The 15,917-nt window shown below is 35.5% G+C and overlaps 1 protein-coding gene across 5 annotated transcripts in view; it reads left to right on the forward strand.

The window, feature by feature from the left end:
- Positions 1-15,917, forward strand: part of LOC143660046 (uncharacterized) — a 145,433-nt gene that overhangs the window by 58,941 nt on the left and 70,575 nt on the right. For 4 of the 5 annotated variants that reach the window (XM_077133415.1, XM_077133414.1, XM_077133417.1 and 1 more), the window contains one exon: positions 6,378-7,814. In XM_077133415.1, coding sequence (XP_076989530.1) covers positions 6,378-7,744 — 1,367 coding nt within the window. In that variant the 3' untranslated portion in view covers positions 7,745-7,814. Of the gene's footprint in view, positions 1-6,377; positions 7,815-15,917 lie in introns of those variants that run through there. The other variant, XM_077133419.1, reaches the window with a different exon arrangement.

The following is a 15,917-nucleotide window of genomic DNA, read 5'->3' on the forward strand; positions in this document are numbered from 1 at the left end:
GATGCTGGGGTGAGGCTTGCTACCATGGAGAATTTTGGAGAGATCACCTTTTTCTTGGCTTCACCATCTCCAAGCATCAAGGCAGCACCTGGGCTCTCTGCCATCTCTGGGGCACATACTCAAACTTCTCAGAACAATGGGGTGGCAGCAAGGCTCTTCCTAATCCCCAAGGAATGTGGTCTACCCTCTCTGAAACCTGGGGCACCAAAACTCTTCTGGAAATTGAGGTGAAAGGCCCATCCTCTGCCTTTGGGGAAAACTTACCATCTCCATGTGCATGGGTGGGTCTGCTCTCCTGGTCTGAGGTTTCTTGGCTTCAGACCTTAGCTTCCATGGTTCTGCCTCTTGAAGTTATTTTTCCTTCAGTTTGTCCCTTTTAGTCCAGACTGGCATTGGTTCTGTTTATACAGGTCTTGCAAGAAACCTGTCAGTTTTCCTTGCAGTATACATGTGTATTAGTTAGGGTTCTCTAGAGAAACAGAATCAACAGGGAACACTTGCAAATATAAAATTTATGAAAGTGTCTCACGTGACTGTAGGAATGCAGAGTCCAAAATCCACAGGGCAGGCTGCGAAGCCGATGACTCCAATGGATGGCCTGGATGAACTCCACAGGAGAGGCTCACCAGCCAAAGCAGGAATGGGACCTGTCTCCTCTGAGTCTTCCTTAAAAGGCTTCCCATGATTGCATTTAGCATCACTAATTGCAGAAGACACTCCCCTTTGGCTGATTACAAATGGAATCAGCTGTGGATGTAGCTGACGTGATCATGACCTAATCCTATGAAATGGCCTCATTGCAACAGATAGGCCAGCGCTTGCCCAATCAGATGAACAGGTACCACAATTTGGCCAAGTTGACACCTGTCCCTAACCATGACAACATGGATCATACCTATCAGACAATAGGACCTCCCCTCTGGATAACTATATTTCTAATTCTGGCTTTTTCTGAAATGGCTGACTGCTTCTGTGTTTGGTTAAATTCTCACATGGGGCACTATTCCCCTTTCTGGAAGCACAGGATTTTCCAGACCATCAATTTCTGGTTTCTTTGTAGCCAAGAGTTCAGTTTTCAACTTCTCTCTTTCCTATCACTTTTACTATAAGCTGTAAGGAGCAGCCATGCTGCATTTTCCACATGTAGTTTGGAAATCTCTTCAGCTAAGTACCCTGTCTTACCACTTTTAAATCCTGCTTTCCATCTAACACCAGTAGTAAATTTTGCCAAATTCTCTGCCACTTTCTAACAAGGGTTGCCTTCCTTCTATTTTGTAATATTACATGCATTATTTCTATCTAAGACCTTATCAGAAGTATCTTTGGAGTCCGCATTTCTACCAACAGTCTCTTCAAAGCATTCTAGGCCTTCTCTGTTAGGCTCCTCACAACTCTTCCAGAATATCACCCTTATCCATTTAAAAAGGCATTCCAACATGTTTGGTATTTTCAAACCACAGCACCCCACCTCTCTGGTACCAAAATCTGTTTTAGTTCGTTAATGTTGCTGGAAATGCAGTGTACCAGAAATGAGTTGGCTTTTATAAAGGGAACTTATTAAGTTGCAAGTTTACAGTTCCAAGGCCAGAAAAATATCCAACCAAGGCATTCAGAGATATATAACTTGACTCAAGAAAGGCTGGTCTGGGAAGACATGGTGCTAGTGCTTTGGCTTCTAGTTTCAAATAGGTTCCCAGGGGTGTTTTCTTTCTGCATCTCCAAATGTCTCTGTCTGTTTCAGCTCTGAGCTTTTCCTAAAATGTTTCCCTCTTAAAGGACTCCAGTAAGTGACCCCCCGCTTGAATGGGTGGAGACAGAGCTCCATGGAAACCACATTAATCATAAGATCCCACCCAAAATTGGTTGTGGCATCTCCGTGGAAACAACTTAATAAGAAAGATCCCACCCAACAATATAGAATCAGGATTAAAGAACATGGTTTTTCTGGGGTACACAATAGTTTCAAACTGGCACAGAAGAGAATTCATAAGCAATGCCCTTCAGCAGAGGGAAGAGTAGGAGCCAATACATGAAGGAAATCAAGCCTATGACATAGACACAGACACAGGGATTGGATAATGTGGTGAAGAGAAGGATACATATATTTCTTGTAATTGCTTCTGATTCCTTGGTGAAGTCAGCCATAAGATTATCAATAGAATGTGAGGATTTGTTCAGTGTTGCATTGGAATTCAGTTCAGATTCTTTAATACATGGTCAGTTTTGACTCTCAAAAGTACAATTCTGTGGTCATAAGGCTTTAACATTTTTTAATCTTTTGGTACACTAATTCTGGTGTTGTATCCCATATTGTCTTTGTGCCTGTTTCAATCTGTTGTGTAACACACAAAAGTCAAGTTCTTTAATCCTCATTCAGTATTGCTGGGTGGGAATGTTTTGATTTGTTTTCATGGAGCTGTAACCACCCCCCAACTGTGGGTGGTAACTTTTTATTAAATGGTCTCCATGGATATGTGTCTCTACCCATTCAAGTTGGGGTTGCTTACAGGAGCCCTTTAAGAGGGAACCCTTTTGGAAAAAGCTTTAGAGCCACAGAGCCCACATAGCCAGAGACCTTTGGAGATGAAGAAGGAAAATGTCCCCGGGGGTGCTTCATGAAACAAGCCTGGAGAGAAAGCCAGCAGACATCACCATGTTCTCCATGTGCCTTTCAAGTTGAGAGAGAAGCCCTGAACATTATTGGGCTTTCTTGAACCAAGGTATCTTTCCATGGATGCTTTAGATTGGACATTTCTATAGCCTTGCTTTAATCTGGACATTTTCACAGCCTTATAAATGTAAAGGTGCAACTTAATAAATTCCCCTTTTTAAAACCCATTCTATTTCTGCTATATTTTACTATTTATTTTATGTTTCTCATCAATCTTTTACTACTTTCTCACCCATGTCTATTTTGACAACATAGTAATGTGCTTTTATACCCAAAGCTTTCAACCTAGTTTTCATAGAATTGATTGGCCTTTTTTTTTTTTCGCATGGACAGGCACTGGAAATTGAACTTGGGTCTTCAGCATGGCAGGCAAGAACTCAGCCACTAAGCCACCCAGGATTGATTGTCTTTAAATGTTAATTTTATTTGCTTGCAGGGATAACAACTGGCATAAACAAAATTGGGAACAAACGTGACTAACTCTTTAGTAAGCATACACTTTAACAGTATTTACTGTAGAGTAGCCTCCTAGATGAAAATGTTCACCATGCCAAGATCTTAATCTGGCACACTACTTTAGTGGGGCCATGCATGAGAGTTTCAGTTTTCCCATATCCTCATTGGGAATGTGCATATGGGTTTGTTTTGTTTTTATGAAAACCTCCAAATTTTATAGGGTATGTTTTATGTTGCAATTTGTTTATTATTAATATATATGGATATTTGGCCCTAAGTTTGTTTATGTTTATAGTCATTTAGTACATTTTTAACTTACTTCCTTTGTTTCTTTACTTTTTCATTTTTTAATATTTCCTTTGCCAACTTCAGTGGGCTTTTATGTTGTGAAAATTAATATTTTTTCACTTTTCTTACATTTGTTTTTGCTTTTTGTTTTGATTTTGACTGAGTTTCCTTTTAGTTTACTGGATTTTAATTTTGCAGGTAAATTGAAATAATTATATCTCATAAGGTTTGTCAGAAATTTATTACTGCCTATTTATTTTTATCTGTTTATTATTATTTAACTCATTGCTGGCACTTTACTTATATCATTTATATCTTATTTGTCTTATTGAGGCCCTGAATCAACTTTTTCTCAAAAATTCTTACAAAATTGTTACAGTTTTGTATTGCTTACTTAGGTAGAGACAGAGGCTAAGGGAGAGGGAAAAGGAGAGTGGGAAGCATAGCAATATTTCTATGCAATTTCATAGCAGCATTTTCTATGTCGTTTATTTAACTGTCTCTGCTCACACTTTATCCATACTACTTAAATTGTTGTATTTTTCATATGTCCTTCTTTCTGGTAACTTATTGAAATATATATATATATATATTTTGAATATATACAAAAAATATTCAAATCATTAAGTGAATTTTCATACAGTGGCCCATGCACACAGATTCAGAAATAGAACTTTAACAGAATAAGATGGCCCATCCTGACTTCTAGTCATTTCTCACCAAGGTTAGCCATTTTCCTAAATCTTGACACTGTAAATTAGTTTTACCTTTTTTGAATTTTATGAAAATGGAAGCACAAGTATGTATTCTTATGTCTGGCTTCATTTACTCACAATTATGTTTGTGATATTGATCCATATTGTGTATAGTTGTAAATTATTCATTCTTACTACTGGACAGCATTGCATTGTACCAAGATGTTTTAATTCACTTAGTCATTCTGTTGATGAACACTTCAGGTTTTTCCAGTTTGGGTCTATTATAAATAATGTTGCTGTATTATAGGTTTTTAAGTCAGCTTTGTCTTTTTAAACAATATTGTATGCTTATTGCAAAACATTTGAGAAAATACACAATTGAGAAAAACAGGTCTCTTTTACTCAGAATTTTATTGGCCTTTTAATATAGTATAAACCTGTTGTTGTGCTTGAAAAGATCACTAAAATACTTTTCTAGGAAGTACCTTGATAGCATTAGCTATGAGGACTCTTAGGGAGGTTATGGGGAAGGGTAGGAAGGAAAAAACATGTTATTTATAACATAGATGTGTATGTGTATAGTTATGTAAGCACAAATGAAGATAAATAAATAGAACCTCTCATCTTGGTTATGAATGGGTGACAAAGGACAGAATTAACTCATAACTATATAAACTAGGAGATGAGCTTCAGTGGAGATATTCCCAAGTGAAAGTAGGGAGGTAATTGGAAGAATGCTGAGATGTAAACAAATAACTATATATATTTGTCTGAGATATCTTAGTTGTGTGTGTGGTTTTTTCCCACCTTTATAGGAAGTGAGAAAAAAGAGAATACTTAAGCAATGTAGTAAGGTGTAAGATTGGAGGCAGGGCAACACTCAATAATTATTAACTAATTATGGAGATTAATGATTAACAGTTACTATGTGCTATGGGTTTGTTATTCAATGATGAGTGAAATAAATTGTTTCTGCTATTGGGGAGATTTGGGGTAAGAAAATAAAGAGAACAATAAATGGAAAAAATAATGAACATGCAGTAAAATAGAGAAAGCTGTTCAGAAGCAAGAAATAACTTAACTGGGATAGAAAATAAAAGACATTGTTAGGAGTTGAATTGTTTCCCCATAAAAGATATTTTGAAATCTTAACTCCAAGTACCTCAGACTGTGACCCTCTTTGGAAACAGGATCATTACAGTTGTAATTAGTTAAGATGATGTTATCCTGGAATAGGATGGATCTTGAATCCAGTAACACTGGTGTCCTTATATGAAGAGGAGAAGAGACTCAGGAAGAGGGTAATGTGTGGACACAGGCAGAGATTGGAGTGATGTATATATAAGCTAAGGAACCCCAGGCATTGCCAGCAAACACCAGAAGATAGAAGAGGCAAGAAAGGATTCTCTCCTACAGGTTTCAGAGTGAGCATAGCCCTGCTGAAAGCAATTTTAGGCTTGCAGTCTCCAGAATTGTGAGATAATAAATTTCCCCCTCATTTTCATGCTTCGTAACAGCAGCCCTAGGAAATGAATAGATCACATCAGCAGGGAAGGATTTTTGTTTTTGTCTTTGTTTTTTTGGCTTTTAACAAGTTAACTGGGTGATGAAAAGGAACTCAGCCAGGGAACCCAAGGCAGAAGATTTGGGGGGGTGGGGGGGGGGCGGGGATTAACAGTCTATGAAAAGTTCTACAAATAGAAGGATTGTGATGTGGTCCAGGAGCTGAAAGGAGGCAAGTGCAATAGGGACATCAGGAGCAAAGGGGACCATGACTTGAGATCATATGGTTAGCAGAAGCCATGTTATCAGTGTTAAGTGTTGTTCATTCTAATTGAAGAGAAATCATGGAAGATTTTAAGTAGAGATTCTCAGACTTTGATTTGCTCCGATTTTAAGTAGAGATTCTCAGACTTCGATTTGATGTGAAAACTAAAGATACTGAGTGTGAACTCCTGTAAATATTTAAGTGGTCTGGTTATGTGCCCGAACAATAAAATTTGTAGGAAGTGCACCAGTAAATTCCAATCCACATTTATCTTTAAGAATGACTCTTTAACCTAATTCCCTAATCTCCAACCTTATAAACCTTTCGTTTTCTTTATTCCCTTTAGCTTTTTTCAAATAACTTCATTATTTGAGTTCTCTAGCCTATTTACTTCAAGTGGGGCTTTCTTTTCTTTTTTCCTTTAATCAAAGTTTTTATTTGTATACTTTTCTAGAATAGGAAAATATCATGTGTTTGTATTCTTGTTTCCTTTTAGATTTGGAAGCCAATTATGGCACTAAGAAATTATTTCAAGAAAAGGATATTTATGAAATGAATTTATCTCAGTGGGAAGTAATGAAAAGAATTAAAAATCATGGCCTGGAAGACTCCTTTTCCAGAAAAGATTGTGAATATAATAACAAATTTGAGGGACAAGAAGGTCCTCAAGAGGGATATTTCAGGCAAGTGAAAGCTGTCTCTGAGGAAATACCTACCTACAAAAAACTCACATTGCTTACTTTATATCATAGAAGTTATAATAGAGAGAAACCCTATGAATGTGAGGAATGTGGAAAAGCTTTTAGAGTCCGCCAACAGCTTACTTTCCATCAGAGAATTCATACTGGTGAGAAACCCTATAAATGTAAAGAATGTGGAAAAGCTTTTCGACAGTGTGCACATCTTAGTCGACATCAGAGAATTCATACATCTGACAAACTCTATGAATGTAAAAAATGTGATAAAATTTTTACATGTGGTACAGACCTCCGAGTACATCAGAGAATCCATATTGGTGACAAGCCCTATGAATGTAAGGAATGTGGGAAGGCCTTTAGAGTGCGAGGACAACTTAATCTCCATCAAAGGATTCATACTGGTGAGAAACCTTATGAATGTAAAGAATGTGGAAAGACCTTTAGACAGTATGCACACCTTACTCGACACCAGAGACTTAATATTGCTGAGAAGTGCTATGAATGTAAGGAATGTGGGCAGGCTTTCCTATGTAGTACAGGTCTTAGAATACATCACAAACGTCATACTGGTGAAAAGCCCTATGCATGTAAACAATGTGGGAAGGCCTTTAGAGTGCGCCAACAACTTACTGTCCATCAGAGAATTCATACTGGTGAGAAACCCTATGATTGTAAGGAATGTGGGAAGACCTTTAGTCGTGGTTATCATCTAACTCTGCATCAGAGAATTCATACTGGTGAGAAACCTTATGAATGTAAAGAGTGTCAGAAATTCTTTCGTCGTTACTCAGAACTTATTTCACACCAGAGTATTCATATTGGAGCAAAACCCTATGAATGCAAGGAATGTGGGAAGGCCTTTAGACTGTTCTCCCAACTTACTCAACATCAGAGTATACATTTTGGTGAGAAACCTTATAAATGTAAGGACTGTGAGAAGACTTTTAGACTGCTCTCACAACTTACTCAGCATCAGAGTATTCATACTGGTGAAAAACCCTATGACTGTAAGGAATGTGGAAAGGCCTTTAGACTGCATTCTTCTCTTATTCAACATCAGCGAATTCACTCTGGTGAAAAACCATACAAATGTAAGGAATGTAATAAAGTCTTTAGACAACATTCACACCTTACTTACCATCAGAGAATTCATAACATAATTTAATAACTATAAGAAAGCCTTTCATTGTGAATTTTGTATTCAGGAGCATCTAAATAAATTCTTGAGGAACATTTTTGAATGTATTAATCCTTTTTCCTTCATGCTCATGGCTAATGCAATACAAGAGGTTTTATTCAAGGGAAAGAATATATTAATCTAATAAATGTGTAGAAGTCCTCCATCACCATTCAAACCATGTTTGACTTAAGGAAACTCATTCTAGAAAAGAACACTATTAAGAGAGTGAATGTGGAAAAGCTTTTAATCTTAACTATTATCGTCTCTATTTTTCCTTATGTGCAGTATGCCTCTGGAGGTTGCCAGGGCATCAACTTTTTCTAAAAATTCATAAATAAGAGGAAAACAACATTTAGCCTCCAATTCCTATGTCAGGGCAACCAGGAGTTGAGGGAAACTAATTCTTTCTTAGAGAATTCCAGCTAACAAATGCAGGAAAAAACAACAGAATTAGAAAAATCTCCACTTATGCAATGCATAGTGAAATAATGAATCTAGGCAATTTTCCCAGTGGATGTTAATACCATTATGCATAACTGACAGGAGGTTTATAGTGAAAAGATCAAGTTGACAACATCTGAACCCACTGATCAATCTTAACCTCACCAAAAGTAGGACAACAAAACATTATGTCTTGTAATGTGATACAGTGAGACTTACATATCTTGTCAGAAATACTGAATCTAAATCTAATTAACCCTCAAAATCTAACTCTTAGTATAGAGAAGATTCAAGGAATAAAAGTACAAATTACATGAAAGAAGCAAATGAATCTAAAATATGATTCTCAAAAAAAAAAAAAAAATGACCCAGATACTCAACCAATAAATGACTGTTAAAAAAGAGAGGAAATCTCTTTTTCTCTTTCAAAACATACTTAAGAGATAAACCAGTCAAATACAATGAATGAGTGATTCTTAGTTAGATAGTGAATTGAGCAAACAAATGTAAAGAGGTCATTTTTAAGACATTAGGAAAATAAGAGTATTAACTACTATTGAATGATATTAAGAAATTAGGTTTTAGTTAGATGTGTTCGTGACATTGTAGCTATATAAAAAATGTCTTTATCAGAAATAAATTCTGACATTTGTACAGATGAGATGATATGATCTCTGGGATTTCCTTAAAATGCTCATGTAGAAAAATAAGATGGATAGTTTAAGTTTGGCAAAATATAGGTAAACTGAGTCTTGGTTACATATTTTTTGTTATTGTTGCTGTTCTCTCCACTTTCATATATTTGAAATTTTCCATGATGTTTTTTATAAAATTAGCTATGAAATTATAACCAATTTGAAGTGAATGATTTAAAAAAAAGCCTACATGTAATAGTGTGTGGATTCTGCTAAAGCTCTACACATAGGGATATTAAATACACTGTAATGCATTTGGGAAACTGAGGCTGAGGGTCCAGTCTAGTTTCACCCCCTTCTCTCCAAAGTTCATGGTTGTGATATTCAGTGGATTGTGAATATCACAGTTATGATATTCAGTGGATTGAATATCAATTTATACTGCTTAAAATAACATAATCACTTCATAATTATGTTGAAAAAATGAGTAAAAGAAAGCAGATACTATGACTAAACATAGAAATTAATGGAATAGACCTGCACTGTCTAACATGGCAGTCACTATACATGTTGAGCATTGGATTGGAGCTGTTGAAGACTTGAAATGTGGCTTGTCCAAAATGCTGTAAATGTAAAATGCAAGATTTTGAAGGCATTTCAAAATCTCAATAATTTTTCATATATTGAATACTTGTTGAGTACATGATTTTTTTGGATATATTCATTCAAATAAAATACATTTTAATCAATTTCATTACTTCTTTATGGATTTCTAAATGTGCCTACTGGAAAATTTAAAATTACATATGTGGTTTACATACTTCTGTGGTCAGCACTGGTGTAAACAATAAAAGAAGAGTAGACTCCAGTCAAAGGTGTTTCTTTTGATCAGTATAGTCAAGATCTTGGCAGTTTTGCTTAAGAATGCAAATAAGAAAGATGACACAGTTACCACTATATGAATAAGGTGACAGTTACAGATACTTAAAATAAATTACTATACTATGAATATGTGATGTGTATATGTGTATATTTATTGTGAATATATAACACACATTGTACCTATTAAAATATATAGAAAAATTTAGAATGAATTATTTTCTAGAAAAATATAAATTATAAAAATTGCCTCAAGATGCTGAAGAACACCTATGTAGGCCAATAAACAAAGGAAAGAAATTAAAATCTATCAGAAGCTATTCCTACTGAAAAAAAATACATTTGTAGTCTGATTTTTTAGAAGTAAAAACTTGAAAGAATTGATGATTACTAATTTGTTCTACCATATTCCACAAGAATAACCTAAAAATTATTATAAAACTAGGTGAGGACAGCCCATAAAAATAAAATCTAAAGGTTTCACTTAGGAAGATAAATCAAGTAATTCTAATTTATACTAGCAAATTGTATCCAACAGTCTGTTTAAATGAAGTATAGAATTTACAGTCTTTTATGTGAGATATCATGGGTTCAATCCATCCTGGTTTAATTATACATCTAGGTTTTAGGTTACCTACAGAACATTATAATGGTAGTAAAAAAAGATATTGTCCAGCTCCATATCTTCTTTATTCTTGCTTTACCCCCTCACTTTATATATCATTTAGAAATCCATACCAAAAGAATTATCTTCTCAAAACAATAAAGACTGAGAATTTATGAATCATAACACATGCATTGTCAGTCAAGCACATTAATTTCACTGTAGTCATCCATTATGAATTGCATTTCTCTGTTGTGATTGGGGAGTTGTGATAATCAGTGGTTTGGATCATAATGATTGGCCTTTTACTTTTTAAAAATAGCAACCAAACTTAAATGTGTTTGTGCACCCACATGTTCATTTGCACCCTGAAGTACTCTCAATATGATATACAACCCAACATTTCTCAAATAGAATATTTGATAGTATTTGAAACCATTTCCCCTGTAAATCTAGTACTTGATGCTACTCTGTGTATTCTGTGGTCAAATAAGTATATTAATCACTGCTTATTAAAATTAATCCATCTTTTGGAAAAATAAGTTGATAAGCCTATCAAAAAGAAGAAGTAATGAGATTTTTTTTTTTTTTTTACTTTATTTAACCTAGTATATCTCAAGCATAGTTTATCATGGAAATTTCACCCCTGATGTTTACAATTATGTTTGGAATATAAATCCTCTTTAGCATATGGTGTCATAACCAAAATAGGTGGCTGCGAAGATGGAAATTTCAAACCTTATGCCAGTGGTTATCCATGTTGGAGAGCAGATGCAAGGTACCTTTCCCTGAATGTGACCTCGTGTTCGGCAGGCTGCTATTTTTCCCAAATATTGGACATGCTTTTATGCAGAATGAAAATTCTCTAAACCAATCCTATAGTGTAATGAGAATGAACAACCTATAATCCATTGTATTGTATGCAACGATATAGATTAATCTCAAGGCAATTTTGAGCAAAGAAGACACAAAAATGGAGAAGCTATTTTCTACTAACTCTTTATTGGGTAAAGGGGCTACCTGGCATGCATCATAGTTAAGCTATTTTTCCATTACAAAGGGAGGTTAAAGATTACGTTGAGAAAATATCATTAATCTAAGAACAAAGCAGGAATTTCTTCTTGTGCAGGAGGAGAGTTCCAGATCTGCAAATGCCACTGATAAGCAAAGCAATTATTTTGAGATTTTTCAGCTCTCATACTGTTTTTAGGATGAAGTTATTGTGCAGACATGTGTAGTGGTTTTCCACTGCTTGAGGATGTGTGAACAAAGAGCAAGCTTACAAATGCTTTAACCATATCCTCCCCAGATCTCCCCCCTTTTTATTTATTATTACTGTTGACATTGAAGACAGTAGCCACTGCAGAGTTGAAGCTGCGACTATAGCTACTAATTGCTGTTCAGTCGGGCAAAGGCCAGAAATTGTAGAACAGATCATTCTGAGGGATGAAAGAAATAGGAAAACCATAAGTATACCAAATGTGGATAAAATCCAGATTCAAATATTTAATCCATGAAACCAATTAGAAGAATTGAGCCAATTAAGGTTTTCATTTAAGGCATCAAAGATCTTTGTTGAGTAAGTATCTGAATTTGTGTTTTTCTAGATGAGACTGCAATGTTTGCACTTCTTGAAGATGAGAGGAGAAAGCTCCTTGAAGGTGGGATTTTATTTGTTCCCAAGAATGAAGTTATTCATTCCAGGGCAAAGGAGTAACACATATTTTATGTTCCCAATCACATTGCAGTTCTTGTCTTGTGAAAAGAACTTGCTATCTTTCACCTAACTATAAGATTGATGCTTCTAAAGCATCAAGTTGGGTTAATATCCCATTATCAATTTGGGTTTGAACAATCATTTCATCAGTGACTTTGGTCATAATTTGACTGACCGTATGAACAGTTTGAACAGATTCAGCTAGGGCAGCAACAGCTGTAGTTGCTGTAGCAGCAATTATGATGGCAGAGAGTATAAAGGCAAATTAATAGCAAGAAATCTTTTTAGTTGCATTTTTAATAGAGCCTTATTGAGTTGTACTAAGCTAGAAGATCTCTCCCAGGGATGGGAAAGGTTAACTAGTATTCATAGCTGTGCTTGTCTCCTTAGAACAAATATAGAGGTTATGTTTAATTCAGTAATATTTCTAGGGGAGAAACAGGATGAAAGATATGAACCTGTACTTGTGGTGAGAGTGAAGGTATCATGGCATAGGTAATTGATTATGAAGTGTTAATAATAGGAGAAAGGGGTGAGAAGTACAAATCATTACAGAATCAGAGTGATTTTGAGTTAAGTTTAGCATATAATTTTTAGTATGAGTGTAATCCTTATGAGATATAATTCTATTTAAAAAGTGAGTTGTCACACTTTAGTCAGCCATGGGCCAATTATAGTGGTGGAATTATGGATTGCAGCTTGAAGAACAGGGCCTGAAAGTCCTTCATTAGTCCAAGTAATACTATTATTAGATTGGCTAGTAATTTTAATAGATTGATTATTGCTAGGAAGGTGGCCTTGAGGGCCCCAAACGAGAATAGTGAGATTATAGGAATTGGAAAAATTTGTTTTCTGAGCCTCTGCTGAATGACAGGGGAGCCAAACAACATTACGTGAATTAGGATTCCATTCCTGCGACTTGTGGCAATGTGGAATGGATGAAGGATTAGAAGCATTACGTTTAGCATGTGATTTGGGTGATTTAGCTTCTATGAAGGTAAGATTGGCTGGTATGGAATTATTTCATTTAGGTATATAATAGAGATAAACTTGTGGAATGATTTGCCAACAATTAGTGTTGTTATCTATGGAGAAGCACAGCAGGGATAAACTAGATAAATAAGTGGCAAATTGATTAAGGTGTAACCAGTCCACATTTTCAGCAAGCAGACTGGCAAGGGTAATCCATAAACCCTCTGTCCAATTGGTGTCATTGCTAGAGAGTTGAGATTCTGGGTCCCACCAAGTAACTAATTTAAATATAGGAGGATCTAAAATGTGGGCCCAATATAAGTTATCTTCTGCTTTGGCAGAAGAAAGTTGTAAAAGTAAAGTATTAAGAAGGAATGTTTGTGATACCTGTACAGAGTTAGAGGTGACTACAGCTAGATAGGCCAAAAATCTGTTCTTGGGTGTAGGGGGAGCTTCTGTTCATGTTAAAAGTTCTGAAGCTTTTCCATCTAATTGCTTAAGACTATCCTAGGTTACTCACTGAGCTTGCTGGGTATTCCTGCATGATGTTATATGTCGAGATTTTCGATCATCCAGATTCAAGGTCTCTATTTTCAGGATCAGGTTGAACAGTTGGTCCTTACAGCTTATGCACGTCAAGGTTTGAGGGGTCCTTTGGGCATAAGAACACAAGCATACCTTTGTCCCCAAGTTAATAATTCCTGAGGTCCATTTCATGAACCATCACCTAAAGGATCTTTATATAAAACTTTAGCTTTGATGGGATTTTGATGTTGAGTAAAAGGTTTCTCTGCTGGTGTTATATCGGTTTTGTCACGGTTAAAAAAATTTAAGGTGTACAAAGCTAAGGAAATAGATTCTTTGGGAGAGGTTGTCATTTCTTTTTTTTAATAGTTGTTTTAGTGTATGGTGTGTATGTTCTATGATGGCTTGGCCCATGGGGTTATAAGGAATGCCAGTACTATGTTTAATTTCCCATTGTTGTACAAACAGTTTGAAAGTGAGAAAACAAAGGCTGGACCATTGTCTGATTTTAAGGCTTTAGGCACACCCATATGACTAAAGGCTACAAGAAGGTGAGTTTTTACTGCAGCAGCCATTTCTTTAGTTAGGGGGGAAGCATAAATAAATCCTGAAAATATGTCTTTAGAAACATGAAGGTATATAAAATGTCCAAATGATGCATAATTGGTGATGTCAGTTTGCCAAAGATGATTAGTTGTAAGTCCTTGTGGATTAACATGAAGAGTAAAATATGGATTAGAATATGACTGGCAATTAGGACAGACAGAGATAATTTGTTTGGCCTGGGTTATAGATAGATCGAACTGTCATTGAAGGGCTCTTGCATTTTGATGAAAAACTTCATGAGATAAGTGCACTTTTTGAAATGCTAATGTGAAACACCAATGTATCTGCCTCTTGGTTTCCTTCAACCATAAGGCCAGGCAGCCCCGAATGAGATCTAATGTGAGTAACAAAAATAGGATGTTTGTGATGATCTAGGAGGGGTTGTACAGTAAGAAACAAGAAATATAATTCTGAGTTAGGAAGAGATTTTACAAAAGCTTGCTTAATATGCAACAAAGTATAAACTATATATCCTGAATTTCAGATAATGTTTATAGGTTGGGCTGGAAATTCTTTCAGGGCCATTATGGCAGCTGCTAACTCAACTCTCTGTGTCATGATTTTTTGTAACTGCATTATACCATTGGGATTTTAGATGCCATGTAATAGCAGCTTTCCTGGTTTTACCAGACCCATCCAGGAAGACATTTACAGTATGTGGGATGGCCATAGGACTAATAGTTCGGGAAGGCTGAATATTAAGCATAGGAATTTGTGCAGAATTTTATCTTCAGGTAAAGAAAACTAGACTTGCCCAATAAAGTTGGCCATAGCAGCCTGAAGATCTGTTAAGTAATGTTCATGAAATGATCTCAGGACAAACATGAATTATGAATTATATCCAGTTAATTGCTGGCAGTACAGGCCTTTGAAGAAATTGGGTAAGACTATGGAAATAAGTCTTTCTTTGAGGAGTAGGGGGTAAAAAGATATATTTTAAATAGCCCAAAAGAGGGAGCAATTGGTCTAATAATCCTGTAGGGGTTGAAGCAGTGGGAAACAAAAATAATTGAATAGGAAGTTGGGGATCCTTTCAACTTAGTCTTTTCGAACAGTGAGATGATTCATTTTTCTTACACAGCTAAGGAATGATAAAATTATCATAGGGTGGGCCACGGTGGTTCAGCAGGCAAGAACACTTGCCTGCCATGCCAGAGGACCCAGGTTCAATTCCCGGTGCCTGCCCATATAAAAAAAAAAAATTATCATAAAGTACAAGAAGTTATTTTGACAAAACACAGACTTTCTGCTTTTTTTTTGCTGGAAAAATTGTAGTTGGTTCATCTTTTTTTAAATATTTATTAATAAAACCAGACTTTCTGCTTTTTACACTGATTGTTTAGAAAATATTTTATAACTTTTCATTAAAACAGGCTAACAGTTTAGAAAATATTTTATAACTTTTCATTAAAACAGGCTAACAGACAGACCAAGAAAACTGTCAGTTTAACAGAGAAAACTAAATTTTAGTTTCGTATCACTATATTATTTAATATTAAAGTTTTCAAAAATTTATAGATAGACTCATCAAATCTTTTTAAACTTTGACCATAATTTCCTTTTTCACAAACCTTTAGCTACTGATTATATCTATTCAGGCTTTGTTTTATTGAAGTAGGGAAAACAATGTCTTTGAGATTCATCCATTTATCACATACATCAGGACTTCAGCCCTTTTTACAGCTGACTAATGTTCCATTGTATGTATACACCAAATTTTATTATTCATTCATCAGTTGATGAACATTTGGGTTGCTTCCACCTTTTGACAATTGTGAA

Source organism: Tamandua tetradactyla, chromosome 16 (assembly GCF_023851605.1).
Source record: "Tamandua tetradactyla isolate mTamTet1 chromosome 16, mTamTet1.pri, whole genome shotgun sequence".
Lineage (NCBI taxonomy): Eukaryota > Metazoa > Chordata > Mammalia > Pilosa > Myrmecophagidae > Tamandua > Tamandua tetradactyla.